The 27,941-nt window shown below is 39.3% G+C and overlaps 1 protein-coding gene across 9 annotated transcripts; it reads right to left on the bottom strand.

Moving 5' to 3' along the window:
* Positions 1–75: 75 nt before the first annotated feature.
* WDSUB1 (WD repeat, sterile alpha motif and U-box domain containing 1) lies at positions 76–27,941 on the bottom strand. Of its 9 annotated transcripts, XM_064450889.1 has the most exons (13): positions 27,737–27,864; positions 27,101–27,221; positions 23,546–23,967; positions 20,210–20,394; positions 15,753–15,845; positions 14,851–14,944; positions 12,625–12,658; positions 10,982–11,022; positions 10,787–10,893; positions 9,677–9,856; positions 3,733–3,873; positions 311–522; positions 76–246 (listed from the first exon to the last, which is right to left on the bottom strand). In XM_064450889.1, exons 3-12 carry the CDS (start codon positions 23,941–23,943, stop codon positions 359–361), a joined length of 1,437 nt encoding a protein of 478 aa, XP_064306959.1. In that variant the 5' UTR covers positions 23,944–23,967; positions 27,101–27,221; positions 27,737–27,864; the 3' UTR covers positions 76–246; positions 311–358. The 9 variants fall into 9 exon arrangements, with proteins under 9 accessions (XP_064306959.1, XP_064306958.1, XP_064306960.1 ...); XM_064450888.1 differs by lacking the exon at positions 76–246 and having other exon boundaries at positions 283–522; XM_064450890.1 differs by lacking the exon at positions 76–246 and having other exon boundaries at positions 283–522; positions 27,101–27,205; positions 27,737–27,857.

Genomic DNA, 27,941 nt, shown 5'->3' with positions numbered 1-27,941 from the left:
TACAGATTATATACTTGGGTATTTCTTACCTTCTGAAAGACTAACATGGCAAAATCAAGACTCAAAACGCAGTGAAAAAATGAAGAAAACTTTATTTGAAAAACCTGTGACTGAATACCTTGTTTCTTAAACAGAAATGCCACAAAGTAAAATTACTAATACCTTTAAAAGTTTTTCAGTAATTTTCTGGGAGTATCCAACAGTGAAGATTTTCTTTCTAGCAACCATGTAACTGACAGCCACAGCTTAGACCAGAAACACAACTTTTTGTTTCCAGTTGTTTGATACAATGATTTCCTTTGGCTACAGCCAATTTCATTTCAATTACTTTTAATGAACAACTTCAAAACTAAGTGAGTTAACTACATTTCTGCTGAGTCTCTAGCCAGCGACTGATAGCCATTTTTAGTGTCCTGTTTGGTGTAAGTGTAAGAGAGTGGAGAGGAAGATTTGTCATGGGGCTAGATGGTCTTTTAGTGCTGATCCAGTTTTCCATTGCTTCCTTCTCATAGGAATAGCCATCTACAAAGAAACCATCATCAAAAGCTTTTATTAGAGAGTCTTGGGCACTGTTACACTGTAAAGAGTTTAGCTATTTAAAGTCAAAAGGGATGTAAGGGAATCAGTGGTCCCAAACAGGAAAATCGAGCTATAGAAAAATGATGTGGTTTTTGAAAGCTTTACCACAAACTCATATATTTGTTTCAGATTACACAATGTATTACAATAAAACTTTATATAGCAGTATTAAGATCAAAATTTGGTTCAACTTTTAAATTACATTGTACTTACCAAACTACCTAGTACAACCTTTTTAGGGAGCGCTGCCAATTTATCAGTCCATTGCAGCCGCATCAGTTCATTGACAACTAAACGCAGCGTTCTGAGTTCGGGCAGCAGCACGGGGCGGGGACGATAGGACACACAAAGGTCAGAGTGCTTTAGAAAAGGCTCCGCTTGTGCCTGGCTGTTCTGCTGCTGCGGTGATTTTGGTTGGGTTGGCAGGTTGCTGCACCTGGCAGCAGCAGAGGCGTGCCAGCAACAGGCATGTGCAAAGCCAGCCCCTTCCCACCCAAGGGATTGTCACTGATGAGGTCACAGGACTAAGCCATGGTTGCGCATGAACTTGTGACTAAAGTATGCAAGTGGTAAACATAAAAATCTTCCTGTGTCCTTAGCTGCGGTTAAGGCATTATATACAGTACGGCTAAAGGTCATTACAAGGCTGTAAAAAAGGGCTCATCAGAGCTGCCAGCCAGCAGGCCCTGTGCCTAAGAACGAAAGAACCGCTGGAACAGGGCCGTGATGTGCCAGGAAGCCGCCGCTGACTAGTGGCACTGTGACCAAGCGAGCTACTCCGTGCCTTTAAAAAAAAAAAATGTTCCTGTAAAGAAACTCAGATGCTGCTCATCAAGTTGCCTGAAGCTGCCATTGCTTCACTCTGTTCAGACCTAAGCATAACAAATTATGCTAAAGCCTCTACACTAGACATTGTCAAGCCTCACCAAACATGCCAGTAATACTACCCCCCCCCCCCCCCCCCGCCATACTTAAAAAATACATCACAATGTTTTTATTTGCTAGTTAAGGGCAATGGGAGAGGAAAGATAAAGGGTACTGAACCATTACTGTACATGAAACAGCCTTGGTTAAAAAAAACCCAGCATGTCGGGGGGGGGGGCATATTGGTGTTGAAGTTCTGCACACCTTTGGTTAATAAAAAAACCTATTAATCACAATTTAAACAACCCTTTCCATTTAGCTGGAGCTACAGTTCTTGAGTAACTTGTTAAAAAAGGCAATGAAAGCTGGCCGTGACTATTACCAGGTCAGGCTAGTTGCCTGTTTCTGTCTCCGACTGCAAAGCACCGACTGATATTATGCACATGCTGATTAAGACTTTCTTCTCAGTTTGAATGCGCCATAATGTGAAATAAAAGCTCATTAACATCCAGTGGCTAACACAGCTCCAGAGTGCAACTGCACTGTGCCCAGCCACGCATGCGCGCAGCCCTCAGCTGGCCGAGCACGGCCCGAGTTGGCCACATGCTGCGCCCTCAACACCTGCGGAGTCCCAGCGCTTCAGCTCCCCCAGTCACTACCCAAACAAGCTGTTACTGAAAACAGCAGAGAAATAATCCACACCCTCCCCCTCTGCCAAGTATTAGCACACTCACCCAGGAACACCGCTGACGAAATACAAAGGTGTGTCCTGCACCTCTCCTCTAACACAGGGCTACATTCTTACCTGCTTCCCCTTTGTTGAATATGAGCCACTTCTTAACATAGAAAAAGTCTTATTTAATAAGGCTGGTCACTTGGGTGTAAGAAATATGCAGTTTGGCATTCTACCTTCTTTTATTTTTCCTTAAACTCTACATAGCACAGAGGCATGAAAGTTCTCCTTAACTCTCACTTAGCTTACTGAACTAAACAAAATATCCAGCTCACTGCAGTTAGTTACTTGATAATCTCAGAAATACCTAAATTCCTCCATTATGACTCTGCAAAATTGCCCACACCTTAAAGTCAGCTGTGTCCATACTACAGGAGTGCATTTCTGGAGTGCTGGGCAGCCAAGCAGCACGCTCGTGAATACAGACGTTTCCAAACAGAAACCGGTACTTTCCTTCACTTGTCTTGCCACAAACCAACCTTTTTCCTGTTGCAATCGCTAACCTTGCTGTTGTTTTTCATCAATGTCTATAAAAACAAAACATTGCAAGGAACTCCCAGATACGCCCACCCTGTGTTCTGAAAAGCAGAGGAATCGATGTTTCAGGACAGCAGTGAGATACACAAATGGGCACACAGGCAATATTTATTAGATAGTAAATACTATAATTCATTTAAAAGGTCAACAGTTGCTCATTAAAAATGCCAATTTGATTTTGTAATATACATGTGAATAGTGACTGGCTGTAATTTTCATCTTTTCAACAAAACTATCCTGCTTTAAAACTATGTATCCTTATTTCAATATTATATTAAGAAAAGGATATGCAAGGCTGCCCTCCTCCTGCTATTGTTTAGAAGCTCAGGCCCTGTTAGGTGCAGTGCTTACTACTCCAGCAGTTAGTAAATGTGTTTGTACTTTGAACATTTTAGTTCTCAAAAGTCTGGTCTGATACCTCAAAACTGTATGAAGGTATTCACTGTTCACAGAGTAGCAGAAAAATATACTGGTCTTTTGATGATCATCTGCCCCCAAGATTAGAACTATAAAACACTAGTTCTTAAAATGTTTTCACTACTTATCATCTTCTGCGACCTGCATATCTCAGTTCCAAGGTCTCGTTGAATTTAAATCAATCTCTTGCTGTACAAAGTTTTCAGTGCCATGCGCTTGGTGTACCGAGGGTAGCAACGAGCCTGGTTTTTGGTGTCCCCCCACCTCTGCGGGCACAATTCCATTCTGCACTTACCGAGACAACTCTGTAATTAGGCTGCCAGTTATATTTTCAAAGGCACATAAGGGAAGGAATATTTTAAAAAATCTGTACAGCCTCATCCGCAGGACCAACATGTAGCAACTGGCTTGTTACAGTATTTTTCTCCATATCAGAAATGCAACTTGGCAAATTAAACATTTACCACAGTTCTAGTTTGTTGCAACAGCTGTTTAGAATAGTTTATCTTTCTACAACTGATAAGATATGCCCATTTTTTTGTTTCCACACCTATCTTTACTCTTATGTCATTAATTCTAGTCAGCGTCATTTAAAGGCATACCTGCTGCAATGACAGGATCCTTCATAAGCTCCCTTGTGATAGGACATAAGAACTCATCAGGGACAGTAACAGAATCAGAGACCATTTTCATCCTCAGTTCTTCAATTTTCTGGAGAACTTTACTGCGCAGGCCGAGAGACTCTGAAAAGTTATTCGTACATGGATTGAACAACAGATACATGTAAGGCAAAGAGGTTAGGTCTTGCATTCATCAGAGGTTGTGTTACAGGAGAGGCACATCCATCTCACCACCCCCGCCTAACACAGAAAAATCTGCACTACTACGAACTGCTCAACTACAGCATGTCACTCCGCTTGGCTACCAATAACTTTGTGGAGTAATGAAAGCAAACAGTAAACAAATGCAAGTGCGACATTGCTGCAAAGAACATGGCTGCTGAGCAGGACAGCATTTTAGGTGATGCATGACCGAACCACATACACTACTGCAAGTGCAAAGCTAACTATGGATAAAACTGGAACACAGTGGAAGACAGCAGTGTTCCTCCCTTGAAACTGGACTATATAAATAACAGTATGAAGGTACAGGAGTGCACAAGTGCGACCGTCATCTCTGAACAGAAGACTACCTACCACCAAAGCACCTGAGTGAGGAATCATCACCCTTGGACCAGGTTTGCCCTTCAGTTTGGTATAGGGTCATATTTATGTCACCATTATGGTATAATTCACTGGATTTCCCTTAACCTTCACATTAGCTTTTGTCGTTCAAGGTTATTCACATCGATTACAATACACTATACCTGTTGTACAGCAGTGCTGTCCTACAGCTTACAAAGGGATGACTGATGAATGCCTGAACCTGTGTTTTAAAAGATTAATGTCCTCCCAATCTAAAAATAAAACTACAGACACAATTATTGGTGTGCCATGCTGCCTTGTTTTCTTTCAGACTGTGCAGTTCAGAGGCACTCAAGCCGATGAAGTGACGGCGCATCAACAGTAAGGTGTGTTTGTACACTGGACCTGCAAACCACACCTCGTTGTTGTATGCTCCCATTTCATGGAAGGGAAGGTCTTAGACTTGCAGCACATCAATGCTCTGGCAATGCTGGTGTAAGCAACCTGTATCAAAATGGAAATAACTTGTTTTTATAACTAAATTGTACATTGGCATTCCTCTCTCCAGAAAAGTGCATCATGTTTATAATAAGGGGCCTGTTATTGTGAGCAGGGAGAATCTTTGGTTTTAGTAAAGATTCAATTAAGTCATTTCCTTTCAATTAAATATAATTAATCTCTAAAATGCCAGAGTGACGGCATTTTGTCTATGAAAATTGCATTAGTTTTGTGTTTTGGTTTGGTTTGGTTTTTTTAAAGAATACTCCGATCTGAGATTTGTGGGACTTGCAAGCTCTCTTCTCTACAATGTACATACTGTGGTATAAAATCTTTAAATGCAATTTCAAGGCATTACAAATACCAATTAACACATATTCCCCCATGAAGGACCACAAGTTTCAGCATCTCAGTACTTAACTGTACTTACTGTTACCTATTTACTGAGAATATGCAATAGCCATGAACCTGACAAAAGAACCGTATCTGTGTTTGAGACAGCAGCCATCCTTCCCAACTTAATTGAGAACAGAAGAGGAAAAAAGAAATCTGACAATGAGAAAAGTAATTTTATAGTTCTATAAACTGTCACGCCACAATTTTAGCCTGTCAAGACTGGAAATGTATCCCAGTATCAGTAATCTTCATCTTGCAGCAGCATAAAACATTCCTCCTTTTAAAAATTGTTTTATGTCAAAAAACCTGCGGGTGTAACGCATCACAGTTTTTTCTTCTGATGTAGCAGTCATAAAGACTAGTTCCTACTCTGGTTAATTTTCCATCTTCAATACTAAAATGAAGAGTTGATACAACAGCTTCCTAACCAACTGCTCCCTCTCCATCTGCAGACTGCCAAGCAGACTGGCCTTAACACAGCAGCGCTTCCAGCTTTACTGTACAGTTAATGAGCTGCCTCAAACAACGCATGCAAAGGGATAAAACTCAGTCACACTGATACACAAGTCATTTTGATCAGCTAAGACAAACGGTGTCACAGAGTAAGAAAAATACATGCAAAAGAAAAAAATTAACCTATGTTCCCTTAATAAGGATTATGTAATAACACATGTAAAGACAAAGACCATGTAAGAAAGACACAGTATGGAAAGACAGTAAAAGTTCATGCTTGTTCTTAGGAAGAGTTTGCATGGCAATTTTGTAAAAATCTACAAGATCAGTTTGGGTCCAGAAAAGTTAAGAATATAACCAAAGGAAAGACAGATAAAAATGGAACCAAATAATTCTGTAATTACAACTGGATTTTGAGGGCATCTTCTACAATCTTCATCATACAGGCAATTTTTCCTACATTCCTCTCATGCAAACAGATTTAGGATCATCGCATCCGGTTTGCACCTCAATTAACTACCCCCTGGCTATATCTCTAGTCAGGGTTTAAAGAATTATCCATGACATCATCTTTTGAAAACTAGCCATAAAAGAATATTTAAAATAAGATTTACTTGATATAAGCAAAGCACATGCAATTTTCTGTTTAATCTATACTGAGCAATTCCCTCAAATTTTACTCCTACTTCAGTACACGTGTAAGGCATGGTGAATCACAAGTGATGCAAATTCTGCTCCAAAATGTTCTTTTCAAGCTCATTCTCAGACCCAGAGTTTCTTGATAAAGATGTGAAACAGGAAAGCACTTACTCATACTTCTTGTATGTACCTAGAGTGAAACCTTAAAATCAAGGAGAAGACAAAAACCTGACATCTTCGATAGCACATTGCTGATGAAGAGAAAACAAAGTCAGCCTGATCAGAGATTTCAAAATTCAGTTTATGTGTATTCATCCTTGTTTTAAGTTATGTTCTAAGGACACCCTGCAGTAAGTGAGGAAAGGGTTGAACTGTCTTTAGGACAATCTGTTCTCTTTACACACCTAACCTAAATCAGGACAGAGTCACATGAAAAGAAGCCTTCTAAATGTGCTGCAGAAGAAGAGAAAGTATTTGGAATGCCTCCAACTTCTTTACAATTTGTGATACTACAGTACAAAATGCTTTGTATGGCACTAACCCCTAAACTGAAGGCGTGCTTTTCCAAAAATTCCAAGTCTCACTCTCCTGCCTACCCCCCCTGCAAACAAACTGAAGTCAAGATTCACCTTACATTAACACATGCAGTTAGCCTGATAGGAAAAGGGTATGCAGGCATGGAACGATGTACCCCCACCTTGTATTCTGAATTGGAAGCGCATGCATATTCCTTTTTTTCTGACTCAACTGTGCCACAGAATTGCAATGAATGTGTCATTGTGTCAGTTAAGAATGAGAAACCCTGAACTTCGTTGAGTGTACACAAGCTTTTCAGCCAGGATATATGTAACAGCCACTTCACTCAACATCTTACAGAGTTTAATACAGTGTTATTTGTATTATATGGCGATTAGGTTGGAAAGAGGGTAGCTCCATTTGCATGGTAATGAAGCATTCTTTCAAAAAGCTGTCAAAAACAATCAAAGAAGCTAATGAAATGTTATGTGAACCACTTGCTGATCACTTTCTCTTAGATTAAATGCCTTTAAAGGCGCGAGGATACTCTTTTTATTAAATGCAAATCAGAGCTGCAGCAAAGACTAACAGGACAAGAAATAAGCATCTAATAAAAAATAATAGAAGAAAAAGCTCCTATCATATCAATGATGAAGTCATTGATGAAAAATGATCTAAAAAAACTCCCTTTGCAAAGACTGTAAAAAAAGTCGAGTTTTTTTGCAAGATCTTATGGAACTGGTAAATGTTGCATTTTTAGAGCAAAGAAAACAGGTTATCAAGGAGAGAAAGGACGTGCTCATTCAAGTATTTGTACAGTGATAGGCTCTTAAAAATTCAGTTAAACTGGAATTTGAATAACACTGAAAAGCACACATGTTTTAGGCAGATAGTAATTTCCTATTCCGTAAATGCTTGAGCCATGGTCTTCAGGTCAAATATATCGGGCTGAAATTTCTATTCTGTGCCAATTACAGTTGTAGAATGATATGTAGAAGCAGAATCACAAGCATTTACCACTTCAAAAGTGATTGATTCAAATGAATTGGTGACTTTCATTAGTATATTTCATTATTTTATTTTTAAAACATCTTTCATATAACCATTAAAGTGGAATTCATTGCTTCACATTGCATATATGCTGGTTCGTATTTGTGGAGTAGCTTATGCTTATTAAGACAGTAAGTGATTTCAGTTAGAGCTTTTTAAAAAATTTCTCATAGCTGCCTGGTATCTGTGCAAATCTGACTCCTTATTCTATAATCTTACGATGGGTGTTAAAGTACCTACTGAAAAAGAAGCATGGCAAAAGACCAAAGTCTTGAGAACAGAGACTAAGCAACGAGAATTTTACCTGATAACGCGAAAGAACATAATGAAGCTACTTCGGCTCCTATGTACAATCAGTCCTCACTGTATCCTTTTACAGCAAATGAAAGCAACAGCTTCCCACAATCAGCCTGTCTTGTACACGTGCCCTGTCCAAAGCCACATGCATCATTTGCATCTTATAGCCTGCCTTACAATGGGCTCTTACAACTCAGATTTTGTTTTCTTATTTGAGCTTGCAATTGTTCTTGATATCATCGTTACAAGTCTACGAGGTAACACAGTCTTTTGTTTATTTTTCTCCCCATAGAGAAGGCTATATTCAGCACTGCAGTTCTCATCGTTGGTCACACTGCATTCAATTCTCACATAAATTTCTAGTTAGCATTACTTGATTAGCCTCAGCTGGTGATTGCTGCTCAGAATTTTAGGCTACTCTAAATGTTAAAGAAAATGTGTGCAGATAAAGCAAGTATCTTTTGTGGATGACAACTCCTGACAGATTCCCAGCATCTCTGTTGATTTCCAGAATTCAACAAAGCTTGTTGATGACAGAGATACTATGATCTGATACAGACCAAATCCACACACACACAGAACAAAAAAGGAAGGGAGCAGTCTTCCTACAATAAATACTAACTTCTAAATATGAAACTGTACTTTTTAAAAGGTTTCTTAACTCATTAAACATTTTGCTATATTTGATCTCACTTTGGCCAACATACCAGCACCTAATTTACACCTAAATCTAGCCATCAAAATGAACAGAGCTCATATTCAGAAAGTTCCAGTGTACTCTGCCATCCTTAAATTTCTTATTTCAGAATTACTGCTGTGGAGTCATTACTAATATGGCACCTTGTGATTCCTTCTAAAATGTAATCACAGTTTTGCAATAAAGTGACAGGGCAATGTACTAACTAGGACACCTGATGAATTATGAAGTGTCTGAGCCAGGCAAGCTTGGCTTGATCCTAACTAAATGCCATCATCAACTGTTTCATCTCCAAAATAAGTAAAAACTAAAACATACCTTGTGTTTTTCTATTATGGTAACAGTACACTGAAGAATTTCACTGCTAAATTCAAGGTAGTTGACCACATAGTATTATAAGCATGGCACTTTTGCAGACTGATAGGAAAAACTTAGAGAGTATCCTATTTACCAAAGTCAGAATCATTAAGTATACACAAAAGCTAAAATTCCTTTTCCACAGCTTAATGATACAAGATCTAAAAGGGATAATAAAAACAAAAGCAGGTAAGACCACTTAACACGGCATTGCTGGTAGAAGTGCATTTTATGTCTCTTGGTATAAGCCAACACAAACACACAAAAGAAAAAAGAGTATTGTGGATCATGTGATATCAGGGTTTTTTATCAACCCTGGTAATGAAATAAAAATGGATTTCATCCATACATTCGCATGCATCCATGCAAAAAATCCATCAATGTATGGAACTCCTAACTCACTTTCATTCCAACATTTCACACTTACTCTAAAAACTATTTGGATTTTTATACTCTTACCAATTTTTAATTCGTTAGTCAGACTTTCTTTAGTAAGATTCAGCAGTTCCTTGCCATCAATGTTATTCATTTTGAAAAGCCCAACAAAGCCTGCTAAGTCTTGTGCACAAAGCCAGGCTGAAACATCATCCTCTGACCAGTCCTCAACAGCCACCTTAGATTCATTTTCTACAGTATCTCCTTTGGAAAGATAAAAGACAGTTAAAAAAAAAAACCACACAAACAAACAATGCACGCACATCCCCAACCCCAACAATGAAACCCCCCCCAGTTTCTAAGAACAGTTCTAAGTTCTTAGTTCTAAGAACAATGAACGCTATTTTTCAAGTGTACTATACATTCCCCAATATCTAATAAAAGAAATGCTTATTAGACATCACTTCAGTGGGGGGCAATAATTTGGGTTTGTCTTTCACCAATCAATTTTCAAAGTTTAGAGGAATTTAATCTCTCAGGTGTCTGCACTTCTGTCAAATTTCAACTGAACTAAAAGACAGAAGAGCATCAGCAGACACTGAAACTAAGTCTCGCACCTCCTTAGAAAAGCAGACCAAAGTCCAGACTTACTCTTGTGCTTTGAACAAAGATCTACGTATCTTTGTTCCACATAGTTTAGGTGCTGATATACTTTGTAACACTACTTATCCTGTTTTTTTCACCTATAACAACTGGCAAGCTGCATATCTTGCATGCTTGCAATTAGCTTATTTTCCGTTTAACTCATCGCCAGTGATACTTGTCCAAAGTCTTTCAGCACTCTGGGAATAATATTAATCTCTTAAATGCTGCCCAGAGAGTAAGAAATGGTAAACATCAGAAAAGATGATAAAGCAGATTAATAAAATAAAGATACTTCTAGTATACCTTTTCTTAAAAAAAAAGGCAAAACGCACAAAAAAACCCACACAAAAACAAAAAATCGAAAAGAGAACACCTCTGTAGGACATTAGTAAGATCAATTCAGAGAAAAGATAAATAACGTGCACATAATCCTGAGATTATAAGATAAATGCATGTAATGAAAAGTGGGGTTTCTGCATCTTCAGAACGTGTTCAACAATATTGTGCTTTAAATTTAAAGAACAGATTACAAATGCTTCACACACTAACCTGCATAGGGTTGCTTAAGGTCAAACTGCCATATGTTCACAGTTTTATCCATTGAACCTGTGGCAAGTAGGGGACTATATGGTGCAAAAGCACAAGTTGTAACATATCTACAAATAAAAACAAATGTGTGAAAATTCACAAGAAAAGGATTTAATTTACTAACGGTAATACAGAAAAATCATACTGAATTCTCACCTGGTATGCTGAGACAACGTATGAAGGGTATTGCCAGTACTCTATAAAAGAATATACGTGTTTTTAAATCTTAAAGAATAAAAAGAATGTTCATTCATTTGTATACTTTCCTTCAAAACAAGGAATACTACTGCTTCTTGGAAGATGACAGAAGTTACCTTCATTCAGAGAAGTTACACAACCTTGCCAAAGCTGATCAGCAGCAGAGTCAGAAATGCAACTTGAATTTCCTGCTTGAAGCCCCCTGTTCAATTCACCGGAACGCCACTACCCTTCAACAATCAGCCAGCACGGAACGCTCAGCGTAACAATGACAGAAACACCAACTGAATTAATTACATCCCTATCGGCTGGTTGGTCATTTAGAGAAAAACATTTCGTCTACACATCTAGGATTAGAAATGACCAAAAGTGAAGAGCTAACTGAAATTCACATAGACTTCATGCTACAATCCTTGAATTGGGCCAATCACACCTGCAGTTCTCCTCTTTGGCCACTAGATGCTAATAAAAACAAATTCAGGAATTTCCAAACATTTTTAACATATAATTTGAAAGATTTTCCGTCTTATGAAAGATACTATTTCTTTGGCAGGTGCAGAGAGATTGGAAAGATGCAGAGCACGGTCATTTTGAATCACTGATTGGTCAGCACTCCAATTTTTTGAACTGTCCCATCATGAGGAAAGTGCCCTACTCTCCCTCCCATGAAGGTTTATTGTCCCCACCTCTCCTCAACAGCCCTAGAAGTTATTGTCCCATTTGGTAAAAACCCAAGGCCACAAAAGCTGACAAATAGTATTAAGAAATACTTATGCTGTGGTTTTATGCATCTTTTGATTTTTTGGAGTTCCGAAACTCTAGGCGACTACTTACATACCTGTCTAAGCTTCAAACTACTAAAATAATTGGGCCTAAAATTAGGAAGATGTCAAATTAGTGATTTTGGTGAAAAACTTTAACCCTAATTAAAAAAAAAATTATAAGTACAATAGTAAGTGCAGAGCAAGATAGAGAAGCTTAAAATTTGTTCATCCTTCATTTTCAGCAAAACTCTTATTTTTAATACTATAAAACACTAAAGGTAAATAACACAGCTGAACCACAAAGGATGCAATAACAGTATTATAGAAAATACCTAAACAATATGTTTTAAAGAAATTACATTGTATTTAACATAGACATTTTCTTGAATCCTTTATTATGCTTCTATTTTATGTCCCCTTTATATAAAATTAAGTAAAGAATCTCTGTGATCCCCATGCCCAATTTTATGTCAAAAGCTACAGTCCTTCTTGCTTTGGAAGCTAAGATGAATTTAGGATAACAAAACATCCTTCTACTTCAATATAAATATAACATGTAAGTATGAACTTCATTAAATAATACTCTACTGTAGAGAAATCAAATAACAAACCCCTCAAAGAAATGTAAATAAGAAGTGAGAAACACTGATCAATTCTCAAGAGACATTCTTCCTCAAACTCCTCCTTACCCCCTACCCCCAAATGCACAGTAAATATTCTGGGTTTATATAGTTCCTATTCTTTAGTATTTCCTTACATTGATAAGACACTGCAGAAGCAGTGCTGATATTTAAAGACAACAATCTAATGAATGATCGTGCACCATGCTATACTTACAGTTTCATGTATTATGACACACTTGTCCACAGACCTTTTAAGAAAACCACACTGACATTAAAATGATGCCAAGAGGAAAAAGGAAACTATTTTTAATTAAGAGGAAGAAAAAAAACTTTTCCACAAACAAAATAAGAGCACACACATTTATTAACACCATTTTATGAAAAGCTTAGATATCTAAATCCCCTCCACCCACGCCCACCTTAAAACAACATTGGTTAGCTGCACCCCCAGCATGAGATGTAAAAAACAGCAGTTAAATATGAAAACTTTGCACTTCCATGAGAATTTCTGATGTGGAGGATTTGCACAGTGCTTATGCGAACTGGCCCCCACTCCCACTGCTCCCCACTCCCTGTACCGTATCTGCTTCATGTCTTTGTAAGCAGTATCTGTAAGGCAGGTGCAGGGAATCTGGCTATCCATGATCTACTCTCAGGACTTCCATTTATTTTTTAAACCTTCTCATCTGCCAAGCAAGCTAGAGGAAGTACTGCAATGCAATACCTAAAACACAGTGGTGCTGTGCAATCAATGCATAAAATATTTCATTAAATACAAATTGCAGTTATTTACCATGACAGCAGTGCTCCTGAAAGACCTTCTGGGATAGACATTTCACTTACGACAATATAAGTGAAAACACCGATCCAAACGACTAATGGAAAACAAAATAACTCTAGATCACAAAAATTCATAATGATCTTCAAATACTGAAAAAGACACCCTTAAAAAGAATACAAAGCAAAACGTCAAAGCAAGCTATCTTCTCCTGTGGTTTGTGTAGTTTTAAGTTTATCTGCTGGCTACTGTAGGCTCTTCTTTTTCCTTTGCAAGACATCAGTTTTTCCATTTCAGTTTAGAAAACCTTTGTAAAAAAGACGATTACAATTCAGAGCTGAATAATTTTGTTTTTTCATGTTGCCGCTTAGTTTAGAAGTGATTAAGCACTTTCCATGGGAAGCACAGAATGAAAGCATGCAGTCATTAACATTCATAAAAACATAAATTATCTCTATCCTATTTATTATTTCCTCTTTCTATAGCTTGATCCCTGAGGAAAGCCACTAGTAACCAGCTGCCAGTTTATCTTCATGCTGCTGATCACCAGCAACCATATGAGACTGACAGTCCCATCATTTTTCTACACAACTTACCATCCACTTTTCTGATCTGTAGCTCCCCAATTTGGCTATACGTTGGGAAAGCAGGTGAAAAGCCTCGCTAACACTGAGGTGTAAAACGCACACCGCTCTCCCCTTGTTCACACAGCCAGCCTTCTCATCACAGAAGGCAGTCAGATGAGTCAGGCTCAGTTTGCCCATGTTCAATTCCTGCTGCTTTCCCCAAACACATTGTGCTTGGAAACGGCTTCCAAGCCCACTGGAAGGGTTTGCTCCATAACCTTCCCAGAGACTGGAGTTAGGCTGACCAGCCTGTAGCTCCCTGGATCCTCTACCTTCCCCTTCTTAGAGGGAAGTGAGACATCTGCATCTTTCCAGTCATCAGGAATCTTCCCATTACCTCCACCCTCCTGGGTCTTTCAAACATAACAGAGTGACCTCGAAATGACACTGGAAACTCCCTTATCACCCTCCAACAAAGACTAATAATATTAGTCTCTATCTGATGGTTCATGATTAATTTGGGTCTTAACTATTATTCTGTACAGGGCTGACATAAAAAACAAAGGTCTACAGTTACCTCATTCATGCACTTTTTATGGAAAAAAGGCTTATTTTGCCATAGTCTGGGTGTGGATCAGTGAAGAAATTTTTAATTTCAAGCAAATCTATCAAAGACAAAAATCTCAAGACATTCAACTTTCTAAAAAGTTCACGGCAGTCCATGAGTGAGAAGGAAATCCTAAATGGTGTCCCAAAGAGACGGTAAGATTGCCATGTAGATTTGTATTTTTAATGGATGCTAGAGTATCCGCATGAAAGGCCACATAAATGACCCCAAACCAGGAGACCATGAATTTCATTACAACACTCAAGAGAACAGAGCTTGCAACATACTAGATTTCAAACTCAATCACCCACAAGACACAGACCAACTGGAAAGACACTTCAGTAGTTCTGGAGGTCACAAAACTATTCCCTAATTATTAGAAATATATTTTGAAATCTCCAACTCTTTCAAACTTTGTTTTACAATACTGTAGCACAAACCTGGAGAGCCACCTGCAAGAAATTTAAACAAGTAAAAGATATTGCTTACCCTGAAACTAACATTTGCCCATCACAAGAAAATGCACAAGCCAGAACTGGGGCAGAATGTCCGTTCAATGTGCATTTATATTTTAATTCAACACCTAAAATACAAGAAGTAAATTATTACATATGGACATATTTTAGAAGATATAAGACAAGCTGCTTTTAGAAGTGTAAAGCTGCACCAAAGATCTGACTCCGTGACATACTGCCTGCAAAAAAGGGGATAAAAGATCAGAGACAACTTAATTTCAACACCTCTGGCTTCCTCACTTTGTAGTCTTAGCATGTCTAAAAGCATTTTAAATAATTAATGTGTATCTGTACACACAACATTCATCCTCACAGACTTCTATACAAGAGAGATTACAAAAAAAAAAATCCACTGGAGTTGGTTTTGGCCATCTGCCTAGCCTCTACATAGCAGTCACACATCTATATTGCAGTTTTAGCAGGAGTCAACACTGTTTTCATTACTCTAGCTCTTATTCAAGAGCCAAGATGTACTGAAAGGTGAAAGGAAACCTGGCCTGGTAGATTAAGAGGTTTCAACCTATCAACCTGCTTAAAGATCACAGTAGAAATATTAATGGTTACCAAAAGATAAAAATGCAAATTAAAATCAAATGTTTATCATAACATTAAGTTTGAGGGAATTGGGGGAAATGTTTTTGAAATCTTTACTTTTACAATTATTGATAAACAGACCACTAAATAAAATCCAGGGGCCCCAATGTCACAAAGTGCTGCACGCCTTAGCTACTCTCCTGCTGAAAAATTAGAAGAAAACGTTCAAATCTAGTTAGTTTGGCTACGAATCAATGACAGCAGTGTAAATTTGATCTTAGAGGTAACTTGTCACTAAAGACTTAAGACATTGGAATATGAAAAACACATCACTATACACACCTAAGACATCTGCAAACAAAATAAGCCAGAGTTTGATCTGAGTATCTTGACCACAAGAAGCCATCTGGAAGTATCTGAATCCATGTTCACCATCTGATAAAATTCAAATATATTAATGGGAATCAGAAGCACTGAAAACAGCAGCATATCAGTAAACTACACCAGCATTCTTACACTGGAATTTGGTAAATTTCCTTAATCTCAGTACTACTTTTAAAACATGTTATTAGAAATAATTACAGAAGGTCTAAAACCATGTAAAAGTAAGAAATAGGTATCACTGTTATACTTTTCCCTGAACAAATAGATAAAGACCAGAACTGGGCTCATATTTCAAGTGTTCTTGATGGTAAATGTTTGATTCCTACTACCGAGTGCAACAATATAGTCTTTTAACCTAAATTATGTGGTTACATCCACTTCTTCTACAGTTCAGTAGTTCTCAAACTCAACCACATACTCATGCACAAAATTTGACAGTATCTGACAGGCTATTTTCTTCATTTTAAATGTTCAACTCTTCATTTTTATAAACGAAGTGATGTTTCATGACTGCAGTTCAGCCAACCACTCGAGTGTGCATTAAAGATGAAATACAACAGTCATAGTTGTATTTCAAGTCACAGCTTTCCCTGCTATATTCAGTGGACACGAATGTTTTTGAATTATCATGTTCCATTCTACATGTGTTGTTTCAGCCCATTATCAATTTTTTTTTTTTATTCTTAAGTCCTGTGCCAAATTACTTCAGCTCTTCTACTCCACTGAGCTGGCGTACCAGCCTGACACAAGCCACCATAACAATCCTTCAATGGCATCACCTCTGCCAGTACCAAGCCTTAAAATTCACAGAATCACAGGTTGGAAAGGACCTCAGGAATCATCTAGTCCAACCTTTCTAGGAAGAGCACAGTCTAGACAAGATGATTAAGGCTGGAAATCAGGAAATCATAACAGACGTTTTAATGGCTCATCTTTCCAGCTCTGTAGTTACCAGAAATGCCAAAATATTTATTTTCAAGTGTCTTATAGAATAACCCCAGGGGTTTTATCTCCATTTTTTTCCACCACATAAAGTTTATTTTAATTTCATACGGTTATAACAATAAAATCCTAGTATACATCGACCTGTTTGTTCATAGGAACAATCAGAGCTACTATGACCGTGGCACATCTTAGGACCTACCTCAAAGCTGTTAAAACATTAAAGTATTAAAATGCGTCATTTTTGCTAGAATTTTACAGTGTAAGATTTGCGTCTTACAGAGAGATAAGTAGCATGCATTAGCTATAGTGTTGTAAAAACACGTTTCTTGGTAACTAAGATGATGTTACTTGGAAACTTGGTCTGGATGAGAATTCTGTCATGATGCACAGACTTCAACACAATTTTACAAGTTACCATCTTGTTAATGGGATATTACAGTTTTGTAAACACAGAGCTTTTGGGGATAACTTGGAGGAGAACTACCCTGTCTCCCACTGAGGTTCACTATTAAATTTTAGCAAGATCTGCCAATTTTTTACCAGTATCGCTAGGTAATTTCACTGAAGTTTACTTATTCAGGAGGGCAGCTCTGAAATTTTGCAGTCAGATGGGAAAGCCTACACAGCATTACAACTGCTCTAGATCTGACAAGCTTCTACACAACTGTGGCTGAACCCACTTTAAAGGTAGGAGAATTATCTATTACAAATAGTCTAAAGCACAAAGAACCAATCAGAAACTCTGGTTCTAATTTTGCTCTGAATTAAGCAGGTAAAGAGAGTCTCAATCTAAAACCATCTTCAGTTGTACTGGATAAGCACTACTTGCATGGATTTTCTAATGTGTTAAATCTGCCAATAATCCCAGAAGTTTCAATCCTTGGTGATTAAACAGCAACACACAAAAAGGAATAATGTTGACTTGCAATAACATATGGCTTAAATAAAACTAAGAATGATCATAAAGCAGCTAAAAAAATCCACAGCATGGGAAATACTTGCTTCTCTTGCCTATTTCTCTGTATCTCGGCAGAAGGCTGAAGGGCTGGTAATATCCTTTTTTAAACCAAGAGAATAATCTCAACAAAATGGAGCAGTGGAAATTGCTCTGTTTCAGCTTCAATGTGTTCCTTTGCCCTCAGATGCAACTCTTAGTTAACGATGGAGGTTTTTGGGTAGTGTTTTCACCAAGAAAGATCTAGAGGTGTTATTTAAAGATTAATCCCCTTTCTACTGTGACAGATTAACTCAATGTTGTCCCTACACCTTTCAATGGTCACACATTTGATTGATTTGGTACTGTCAGTCACTAATTCTCTGTACTGAGATATATGATCACATCCTACTTCCTCAGCTTTCTCCTGCTCTGTCTTGTTTTTTTCCCCTTCTGCTTCTCCTGCTTTCTTCCTGCTCTGTACCACCTTCTTAGACAAGGTGGTACACAGACAGCAATACTTATTGCTGTCTTTAGCACTGAAAGATGCAAGTGGCTGCAAGTGTTACAGTTTTTGCTACCTTTAAGAGAGTAGCTCATGGGCACTCTGAAGACACAGGCCTGCATGTTTTTAGAGAGACCACTTTGTCTCCATAGTAGATCTGGAAAGCACCAAACTATACCTCCAAGGTTGTTAAGACAAATTACAGCACTACTGCCTAAATCTGACAATAAGGCTTCTGCCCAATTTCCCAACCTCCATCAAAAGCAGATGACTATGTGATTTTCTAACTCCTTATTAAACACTTTTACCTGACAAAATTTTACACAAATTAATCTTTCAGCTTTTCAGACTTTTAAAAATATTTCAGAGTTTCCAATATTTAGTTGCTCGGCTATGACACTTTCCTGTACGGCAATTAACTTCTACCAGGATATTTCAAATAGTTGTTCTTCGCAGAAATGTTTCTTCCCACTATACAAGCTACGTAAGCTCAGACATGCAACCCTTCAGTGTTCCCATGCAATTATACAAGAAGCCTGTGTTGTGACATAACTGTACTGATTTGGGCTGGGATGGTAGCTCCTATGATGCTGCGTTTTGGATTGGTGACCAAAAGAGTGTTGATATGACAGAGAGGTGGTTTGTTAGTGCTGAGCAGCACTTGCTCAGCCTCAAGGCCTTTTCTGATCCTCACCCCACCAGCAAGGCTGGGAGGGGGCACAAGGAGCTGCGAGGGGGCACAGCCAGGACAGCTGACTCCAACTGACCATAGGGATATTCCACATCGTATGGCATCGTGCTCAGCATATAGAGCTGGGAGAAGAAGGGAGGACATTTGGAGTTAAGGCATTTGCCTTTCCAAGCCTCTGTTGCATGTGATGGATCCCTGATTTCCTGGAGATGGCTGAACACCTGCCTGTCGATGGGAAGCAGTGAATTAATCCCTTGGTTTGCTTTACTTGCACGTGGAGCTTTTGCTTTACCTATTAAACTGTCTTTGTTAACCCATGAGTTTTTGCACTTTTGCCCTTCGATCTTCTCCCCATCCCACTGGGAAAGGGTGAGCGAGTAGCTGCATAGGGCTGAGCTACCCACCAGCGTTAAACCACATCAATAATTTTAAAAGCCTGTATGGCCAAATACAAAGCTTTCCCTGAGATAGCTAGAAATTTAAATATGCAATTTTCAGTATATATGTTTTTATATAGAGAGAATTCTAGGTTCTAATTATTGTAGTTCCACAGAAAGCCTTACAAATGTGAAATTAATCAAAACTAACCATAATATGCAAAGCAGCCCTGAGACAGGCCTACATTATGCATGTCTTCTGTTTTCAATCTCAATACCCAAATTTATACAAGAATATCAGATTTCATTCTCAAAAGGAAAAACTACGTTCTTGCCCATCACAAATGTGAAGAAGCACATAATGACAAAATTGAAATGCAGCTTAGACAGTAAGGTCAGCTAAAACAGCTGACATTTGAACAGTACCACATCTCAGTGGGACTCATGAGATTCTGGGCTCACTGCTCCCCTAAATTACTCCAACTGAGAAAGTCACGTGCAGGAAAAGAGTCTATCTATTCACACTCACACCTCAAACATTCAGTTTTTTAGGTTTACAGTGCTCTGCATTGCTTTGACCTCATCCTGCTCCTTTGGGAACCAAAGTATGAAAGAGTAAAGTGGGAATGATAACAATCACTGCATCTTCTAACACCCATGTCAGCCCTGGGAGACAGGCTTCAGTTACAGACACTGCCCAAACACTTTTCAAAACCCTGACAGGATAATTAGCTACTGAAAGCTATCATAAGGATACTAATCACCTTGTTCGTTGACCTAGAACATTCCTTGTCATCAACCTGACCACAACTTTTACTTAAGAATATTCAGAATATTCTAAAACATCAGCTCTTCCCAATGTCATTTGTATCTTGAGCACTGATGACAAAAGAATATGAAAACAAGAGCAACACAGAAATAACTTTTTTTCATGTTCCTCCCCTGATGAGTCAAGCAACTAACCAGAAATTGGCTGTGAAGAAATATCACAGCAGGTAACACCAAGATCATGTGCTTTTTCATTATACAGGCACCTCATTTTATCATCCCAAATGGTTAAATCACCAGACGATGATCCAGTGACAAAGAAATTTCCATTAGGAGAAAACGCACAGGCCACCAAAGAACCATCTTTAACATTCCCAGATCTGAAAAGCAAGAGTACATGGGATTTGAATTTAGCATAAGTAATGTTCTGCAGAAATGATCTCTAAAATGCAATCTGATACAATAAGCCAAACTATTTTAAGTTTTGCACTTTGGTACTTGGTAACAGATGGGAGAGAAGCTCGCACCAACTGTGGAATGAGGTACAAAATAGGTACAGCTGCAGGAAGCAGGACCTGCTCTTTGACTGCGGGAGATAAAATGTGAGATGGCACCCCAAGGCAATAATTTTAACTGAGTGATAAAATAATTTTCAAGCTAAGGACAACCTGCATGGACTTACCATTTGAAAGGCACAATGCACTGTTTAAATTCTATGGCAGGATAGATTTTAGAAGTTAAAGATAAATACACATCATAACACAGATTTACATGTACACAAATGGGAAAAAGAGACAAAACAGAACACCTACTAACCCATATGATATGCTGTAGCTGAGTAGAATACTTTGCTATTTATGATATATGGTTAATTTTACACTACTTGTACACAAGAGAAAGCAATGTTAAAAAAATGATTTATAAGTTTTAACTAAGTCAGCCAAAGCACTTTGTTTGTAAAACTGAACTTAAAAGAAAATTCCTAGCAGATATGGGAGTGTGTTCAATCCTCAGGAAGGAAGTGGGGTCAACCTAGCATCCTTTAGGTTATCTGATAGTCAACTGAATGCATCTCACTCCTCTTAATGGACACTAGATCCAGCCCAGCATGCATAGTTGAATCTTTAGGTGCTGGAAAAAAAGTCACAGCCATAAGCAACAGTCATACAGCAAGAAATGTCAATCTTATTTACTCTGTCATTGTATTTTGAAGAACAGCTGCTCATTCTCTTTTGCTGACTGAAACTTTATTTACTGCCAGAGGTGTCAGAATGCCACGGAAGGCAAGTCAATAAACTTCCCTGAGAGCCTCTCTAATCAGACCCAGGAGCTTCAAAAAACCATTGACTGCCTTAATTCTATCATTAAGAATACTATCAAATACACTCAGTCCTTCCCATTTTTATATGTACAATTCTTTTTCGTTAGTGCAGCTTTTAACACTGTCCTCCTTTCATGCAAAAAGTTACAGATTCTCCTCTGAAAACATAACAGTAAAATAAATAATACTATACATGTTCAAAGTATGCATTTAAGACTTTCATGCCAGAAAACAGAATCATAACCACTGAATGGGAAAGAGAGAACGCTTTAAGAAACACACATAAATTAACTTGCTTTCGTGTTGTTCATGTCCATCATAGAGATGATTTAAATACTTCATCTTACTTCAGAATTTGAACAGACAGTCAATTACAACAGTTGAGCTGATAAGGAGTAACTGGATACCTTTGTTGTAACTACCATCTGTATATTTATTCAAGTGATTCAAGTAACATTATAGTCTGGTAAAAGGTGTCCTCTTTTTTAGCATCAACACAATCAACTGTTGCAAAAGAAAGAGAGGACCACAGATTGACATTAGATGGTTAACTAAAACCCTCTGACATAATTTAAGTACCTTGATAATTTCTATGTAATATTGACCTCAGCTTTAAGAAAACAGGGCAGGTGCACTTTCCTATCTGCAATTACAAATGACAATAAAAAAAAGTCATCAACTGAAAATACACATACACACACATATCCCAAAATACATACAGTTGAAGTTATGCTGACTACTGTTGGCTTGTTAATTCTTTGAAATGAACTTTTAAAAGTGAAGTGAAGGGGGACAGGATTGGAATGTTCAAGTTTTTTCTTGTTTCTTTATAAAGGAAGCACCAAAGTAAAATAATTTCTGCTTAAAACAAAGTATAGTTTCCTCATAGTTATTACACACCCACCATTCAACTAGGAGGAAATTAAGGACGTACGTCTAAAACATGCACCACGGTATATAGCATATACTTGTGAGAGATAACGTTTTAACATTTCTGGGGTCTACCTCTTCCTTGGTAATACCTTAAAAATAGATAAACCCTTGAACTTCTGAATACTAATGATTGAAATTCACCATTTTTCTTAAAGATAAAACTAATAAACAATAAATAATCAATACCTCTCTCATCTCTAAAAACCAAACCACTGTTTCAGCGTTCCTGTATGCGCTACAAACAACAAGGTGGCAAAAATTTATTAGAATTCTGTTTGTAGACAGTTTTCCAGATTTATACAATTTCAGATAACTGTAATAAATAATTTTGAAAAATTTTACAGTTCCCATCTAAATCTCTGCTGTGGAAGGCAAAGACAGAGCGGCCACAAAAGCAGTAGCATCCTTGACAGGGGATTACCAAAACCAAACAAATTGGGCTTTCAGAAATGGCTGCTCCCTCATCCTGAGTGAACCATCACATCAATTCTCTCAAATTCTTACCATTTTTTCCTAACTTTAGAGAGGTGATTGCTGCTCTAAAACCTAAATAATCTCTTGCCTAAGTACAGAACACAACAACTAGCCTGAAGACTCTACTCAAATATAGAGATGTAGAGGAGGACTTTGAGGATAACCCTAAGGTTCGTACCTTTAATTGTGCAACATCACTAAAAATGTTCATCTGCTTTATTTCAAATATGTGTTGGAAACCCATGTGAAATGTTGACCGTCAACTCACTCGGCTCCAACACACTTTTCTGCCTTAAACTATATAGCTTCAGGATATGTCAATCGTTCCCAAACTCTTTGATTGCTGGATTACTATCAAGTTTCTAAGACATTCCTGGACTCCAAATAGCTTGTAATTAAATATTTAATTAAAACCCACTATGTATAATGCAATGTAAGGCACAGAGCAGAGTCAGGCTCTACTAACTAACTGTATTTTATGTATCATAGTTTGTTGACCCACTGTTTAGAAACCAGATGCATGCAGTATGCAATGCATCCTGATTTAATTGTAAATCAATTAAAACACTTCCATGAACTTAAAAAAAAAACAGGATTTAGATTAAAGATAACATTCTTGAGTTTGATTGTTTAACTTCTCCCTCTCCTACTGATCCTCTTTTGGTCTTCTAAATCCTACTGCTGTTTCTTTGTGATATCAGTCAGTGGTGCCATTCTGCAATTCTTGTACACAGTACGGTATAATACTTGAATTACATTATTGTCATTGTAAACAAGGCTGTGAAAAAATATCTGGTACTCACCTGTACAGTTTCAATGACTGCATGTTCCAAAGAACTACACTCCCATCCGCTGCCCCCGACACTAGATATGTGGACCCAGGAGAAAATCGGCAGACTCTAACGGGACTGCCGCTGGGCTGCTCTAGCACTGCCAGCGTCCGACCGTCACAAGTGTCCCAAACCATGGTAGTGCCATCTGTTGAACATGAAGCTAAAACGTGTCCTGATGGAGAGAAGCAGCAGCAGTGGACAGCATACGTATGTCCTCTTAAAGGTGAGTATGGAAGCTCAGTAAAGTTGTTTAAAGAATAAACGCGGATTGTTTTGTCCAAGGAACAAGTAGCCAAGCACGATGATGAGAAGGCACAGTAGTTGACATCATCTCTATGATCTGCTAACGTGTGAATTAATGTCACCATTTTACCTACTTCCAACAAAAATATCTGAAAAAAAATTGAACAGTTAGGCTTATCTCTCCTATTTCATAAAAGAAACATACTGCCTTAACAAGATACATTCGCCAGGAAAAAAATAATAAATTCATTTGCAGAGGCAGATTTTCCATCTAAGCATTGTTTTATCTTCAACTTAAATCAGAGATCAATCACAGCCATGAGACGAAGGGCTTATGACTTTGTTAGAATTAACGTATCTGAACTTTTAAGGTCAACTTGCAATTCTGCAGTACAACATGCAAGATTACGTAGTAGCTATATGGTCTTAGAGCAGTGGTAAAACAAACTATTGTAGTAATTTAATTTATGCCAAGAAGTTAGCTGTTAGAATTTGTTATTATTTGCACCTACGCTAGACACAACGGAGTAAATGGGCACTGTAGAAGACAGTCAAAGCATTAATTAGGGTTGCACCAGGAATATAGAATCATAGAATGGTTTGGGTTCAAGGGACCTTCAGAGATCACATAGTCCCGAGCCCCTTGCCATGGATAGGGACATCTTCTGGTAGATCAGGTTGCTCAAAGCCCTGTCCAATACTTCCAGGGATGGGTCATCCACAACATCTCTATCTCACCACCCTCACAGTAAAGAATTTCTTCCTCACACCCTATCTAAACCTACCCTCTTTCAGTTTAAAACCGTTGCTCCTTACCCTGTCACTGGAGGCCCTGGTAAAAAGTATCTCTCCATCTTTCTTATGATCCCCCTTCATATATTGAAAGGCCACAATCAGGACTCCCCCAAGTCTTCTCCAGGCTCTCAGCCTTTCTTCACAGGAAAAGACACTCCAGCCCTCTGATCACTGCTGTGGCCTCCTCTGAAGCAGCTCCAACAGGTCCATGTCTGTCCTGTGCTGAGGACCCCAGAGCTGGTCACAGTGCTGCAGCTGGGGTCTCACCAGAGCTCAGCAGAGGGGTACAATCACCTCCCTCGACCTGCTCACAACGCTTCCTTTGATGTAGGCCAGGATATGACTGGATTTCTGGGCTGCAAGCACACATTGCCGGCTTATACCTAATTTTTCACCTACCAATCTTCCCAAGCCCTTCTTCGCAGGGCTGCCCTCAATCCATTCATCCCCCAGTCCGTACTGATACTGGGGATTGTCCTGACCCAGGTGCAGGACCTTTCACTTGGCCTTTTTGAACTCCAGGACTTGGCCCACTCCTCAAGCCTATCAAGGTTCCTCTGGATGGCATCCCTTCCCTTGAACAAATCAGCTGCACCAGTCAACTTGGTGATACCTGCAAACTTGCTGAGGGTGTACTCGATGCCACTGCCTATGTCACTAACAAAGATATTAAGTAGTACTGGTTGAAGTACAGACCCCCGAGGGGCTTCAATTGTTACCGGTTTCTATTTGGACACTGAGCCATTGACTACAACTCTTTGGACACAGCCAGCCAGTCAACTTCTTATCCTCCTAACAAACCATCCATCAAACCCATCTCTAAATTAGAGACAAGGATGTTTTGTGGTACCATGTTAAAGGCCTTACAGAAGTCCATGCAGATGACATCAGTAGTTCCTCCCTTGTGCGCTGATGCAGTTACTCCATCATAGAAGGCCACTACCTTAGTATACCGATTATTAGTAGTATACCAATTATTAGATTATTATAGCAAAAAAAATTATTCAATATGAACTAAATTTAAAAACCCTGGTAAGTTTTCCTACTGACCTAGGATGGAAGTTACAATGTGCCTTTGTATTTGCTTTCAAACCATCTTCTAACTAAAAGTGTCATGTGTCCATTTCCAAGCCATCCACATCAACAAACTTTTTTGTGGAAGTGTGGAATTAGCAGAAATATATCTCATCACATCTATAAACCTGAGCCCAGGAATTAAATAGATTGCTAAATCTCCAGCTGGGAGCAGGCCACAAATGTCTGCTGGAACTGAAATACACATCTCAGAAAATTCTACTTAGTCTTTGCTTCCAAAGACTAAAAGCTATTTTGAACTAATGGCTATAGGAAGCAAGCAAGAGCAAATAAAAGCTAACCTGAGGTATGGTCTGGGGATATAACAGCTACTGATTTGCTGGGAAAGAGCCACTGTGTTTTCCTTTCTATTATCTTCCCTGCTCTTGTGAAATCAAGTTACTTGCGTCAACACAGGCCAGGTTGTACTTTTTCTTCCTGGAGAGAGTCACCTGGAGGTGAATAAATGTGTGACCCCCATCAGAGAGAGGAAAAGGTGATTTATTTCCCCATCCTGCAATCTCCAAATATTAAAAAGAACATAAGCTGTGCCTCTGCTTCTACAACAACCAATGCAAAAAGGAAGGCTTTACAGTATTCAGTGCAAGGGTCAGGAGTAGGAAAGCCTCACTGGAAGCCAGAGGGCCCCCTGCTCTGGGTGTGCCTGCTCAAGCAGGGGGGTCGGACAAGATGATCTCCAGAGGTCCCTTCCAACCCCTACCTTCTGCAATTCTGTAATCTGAACCTCTCCAGAAATTGCACTTGCTGCTATGTAAAATAACAGAAGAAAAGATTAACTCCGTGCACATTTTCCCAGTACTTGAGACTGCTCGGGCCAGTTTAGATCTCAGCATGAGAGAAGTGATTTCCACTGCTGATGTCCAGGAAAGCCTGTAAAATTTACATTCCAACCAGTTCCTCCCCATGCTGCAGATCACAGCCAGGCTTCCTCAGAATAAGGAAGCAGAGAGCCAAAAGGAAGTGCCTACAACTCTTGAAAGTTGCTTATGCTATTTATATTGAGTTAACTTATCCAAAACAGCAGGCTATTATTCCAGTGGTTCATTCTGAGCAATTTCAGAGCTGAGAGGCAACCATAAAGAGGTGTATTTTTATACATATATATACACACTCGTTTATTTTTAAAAAATATATATACACACACACATGTACATATATAGGTAACATAAATATGCATAAATATGCATACATGCACACATACACGTATAGATGCAAAGGTATACATAAGGGTAAAATAACTGTTCCCTTCAGCCAATTTTGTAGAGGTCAGGTGTCTGAATACCCTTTATTTTAGTTTCAGGATTCTCCCACTTTTATTACTATTATTTTTAAAACCATTAGCCGATTAAGTAGTAACAACATCTCTTATCTGCAGAGAGAAAATCAACGTACTTCATTCAACTAGGAGAAACTGAAGAGTCAGACAAAGCTTGACATCTGGAAAGATGAGGCTGAAAAAGGCACCTTAATCTCGTTATGAGATTTTTCAGGAGCTCACTGCAGAAAAGCAAACCTAGGAATGAGAGGTTTCAGGTATCGGCAGTTTAAACCAGCTGAGAGAACAACGATAATCTGGAGCATTTATCACCAGAGAGACGTTTCACACTAAAGCATTACCTTCTCCAACAGTAACCATTTTCTCCTAACCCATAAACCAGCAGCAGCTGCTCACAGAAACAGCTGCAGCAATTCTAAGCATTACGGACCACCCCTTTCCCGGCGCCACCGCCTACAGTCTATCACACCTCACGTCGCTGCACCGGAGGCGCAGCCTGGTACGGCCCCAGCGGATGGCCGGTGTCCCAGCCGTGACGGCAGGTTTCAGGTAAACACTCGGGAAGGGCCCTGCCTCAGCCGCCCGGAGCGGCGCGGAAGGCCGCCGCAGCCCTCCCACACGGCGGCAACCCGTCACGCCCGCCCGTCCCGGCGCGGCGCCGAGGGGGCCGGCCGCAGAGGGACACCGGCTCGCCGCCTCCCGAACCGCCGCTCTCGGACACGGCAGCGCCACGGACGCGCCTGAAAACCTACCCAAGGGCCGGCGCCTGCCTCACAGTCCCGGCGGGGCACCGCGAGCCCTCCTTTAAGCCGCCCCCACTCCGATTCGCGCCCCAGCGGCGGCAGGACACGCGCAGCCACGAGCCACCTGCGCCGGATCCTGCTCCGACTGCCCCGCAGCGGAGCTCCCCCGCCGCGCGGCCTCCGCCCCACACGCCGGCGGCGATGCGCACGCGCA

The sequence above is a fragment of the Phalacrocorax carbo genome, chromosome 5, assembly GCF_963921805.1.
Source record: "Phalacrocorax carbo chromosome 5, bPhaCar2.1, whole genome shotgun sequence".
In the NCBI taxonomy this organism is placed as follows: domain Eukaryota; kingdom Metazoa; phylum Chordata; class Aves; order Suliformes; family Phalacrocoracidae; genus Phalacrocorax; species Phalacrocorax carbo.
The sequence above is the reverse complement of the archived record's forward strand: the minus strand, read 5'-3'. Positions and strand labels throughout refer to the sequence as shown.

Bases quoted from the DNA above. Each gene is read 5' to 3' on its own strand.
- WDSUB1 (XM_064450892.1), bottom strand. From the start codon at position 23,943: ATGGTGACATTAATTCACACGTTAGCAGATCATAGAGATGATGTCAAC. The intron at 20,395-23,545 runs GTGAGTACCAGA...CTTGCTTTTCAG, and splicing joins CAGTCATTGAAACTGTACAG to ATCTGGGAATGTTAAAGATG. The intron at 14,945-15,752 runs GTGTGTATAGTG...CTTGTATTTTAG, and splicing joins TTTGTTTGCAGATGTCTTAG to GTGTTGAATTAAAATATAAA.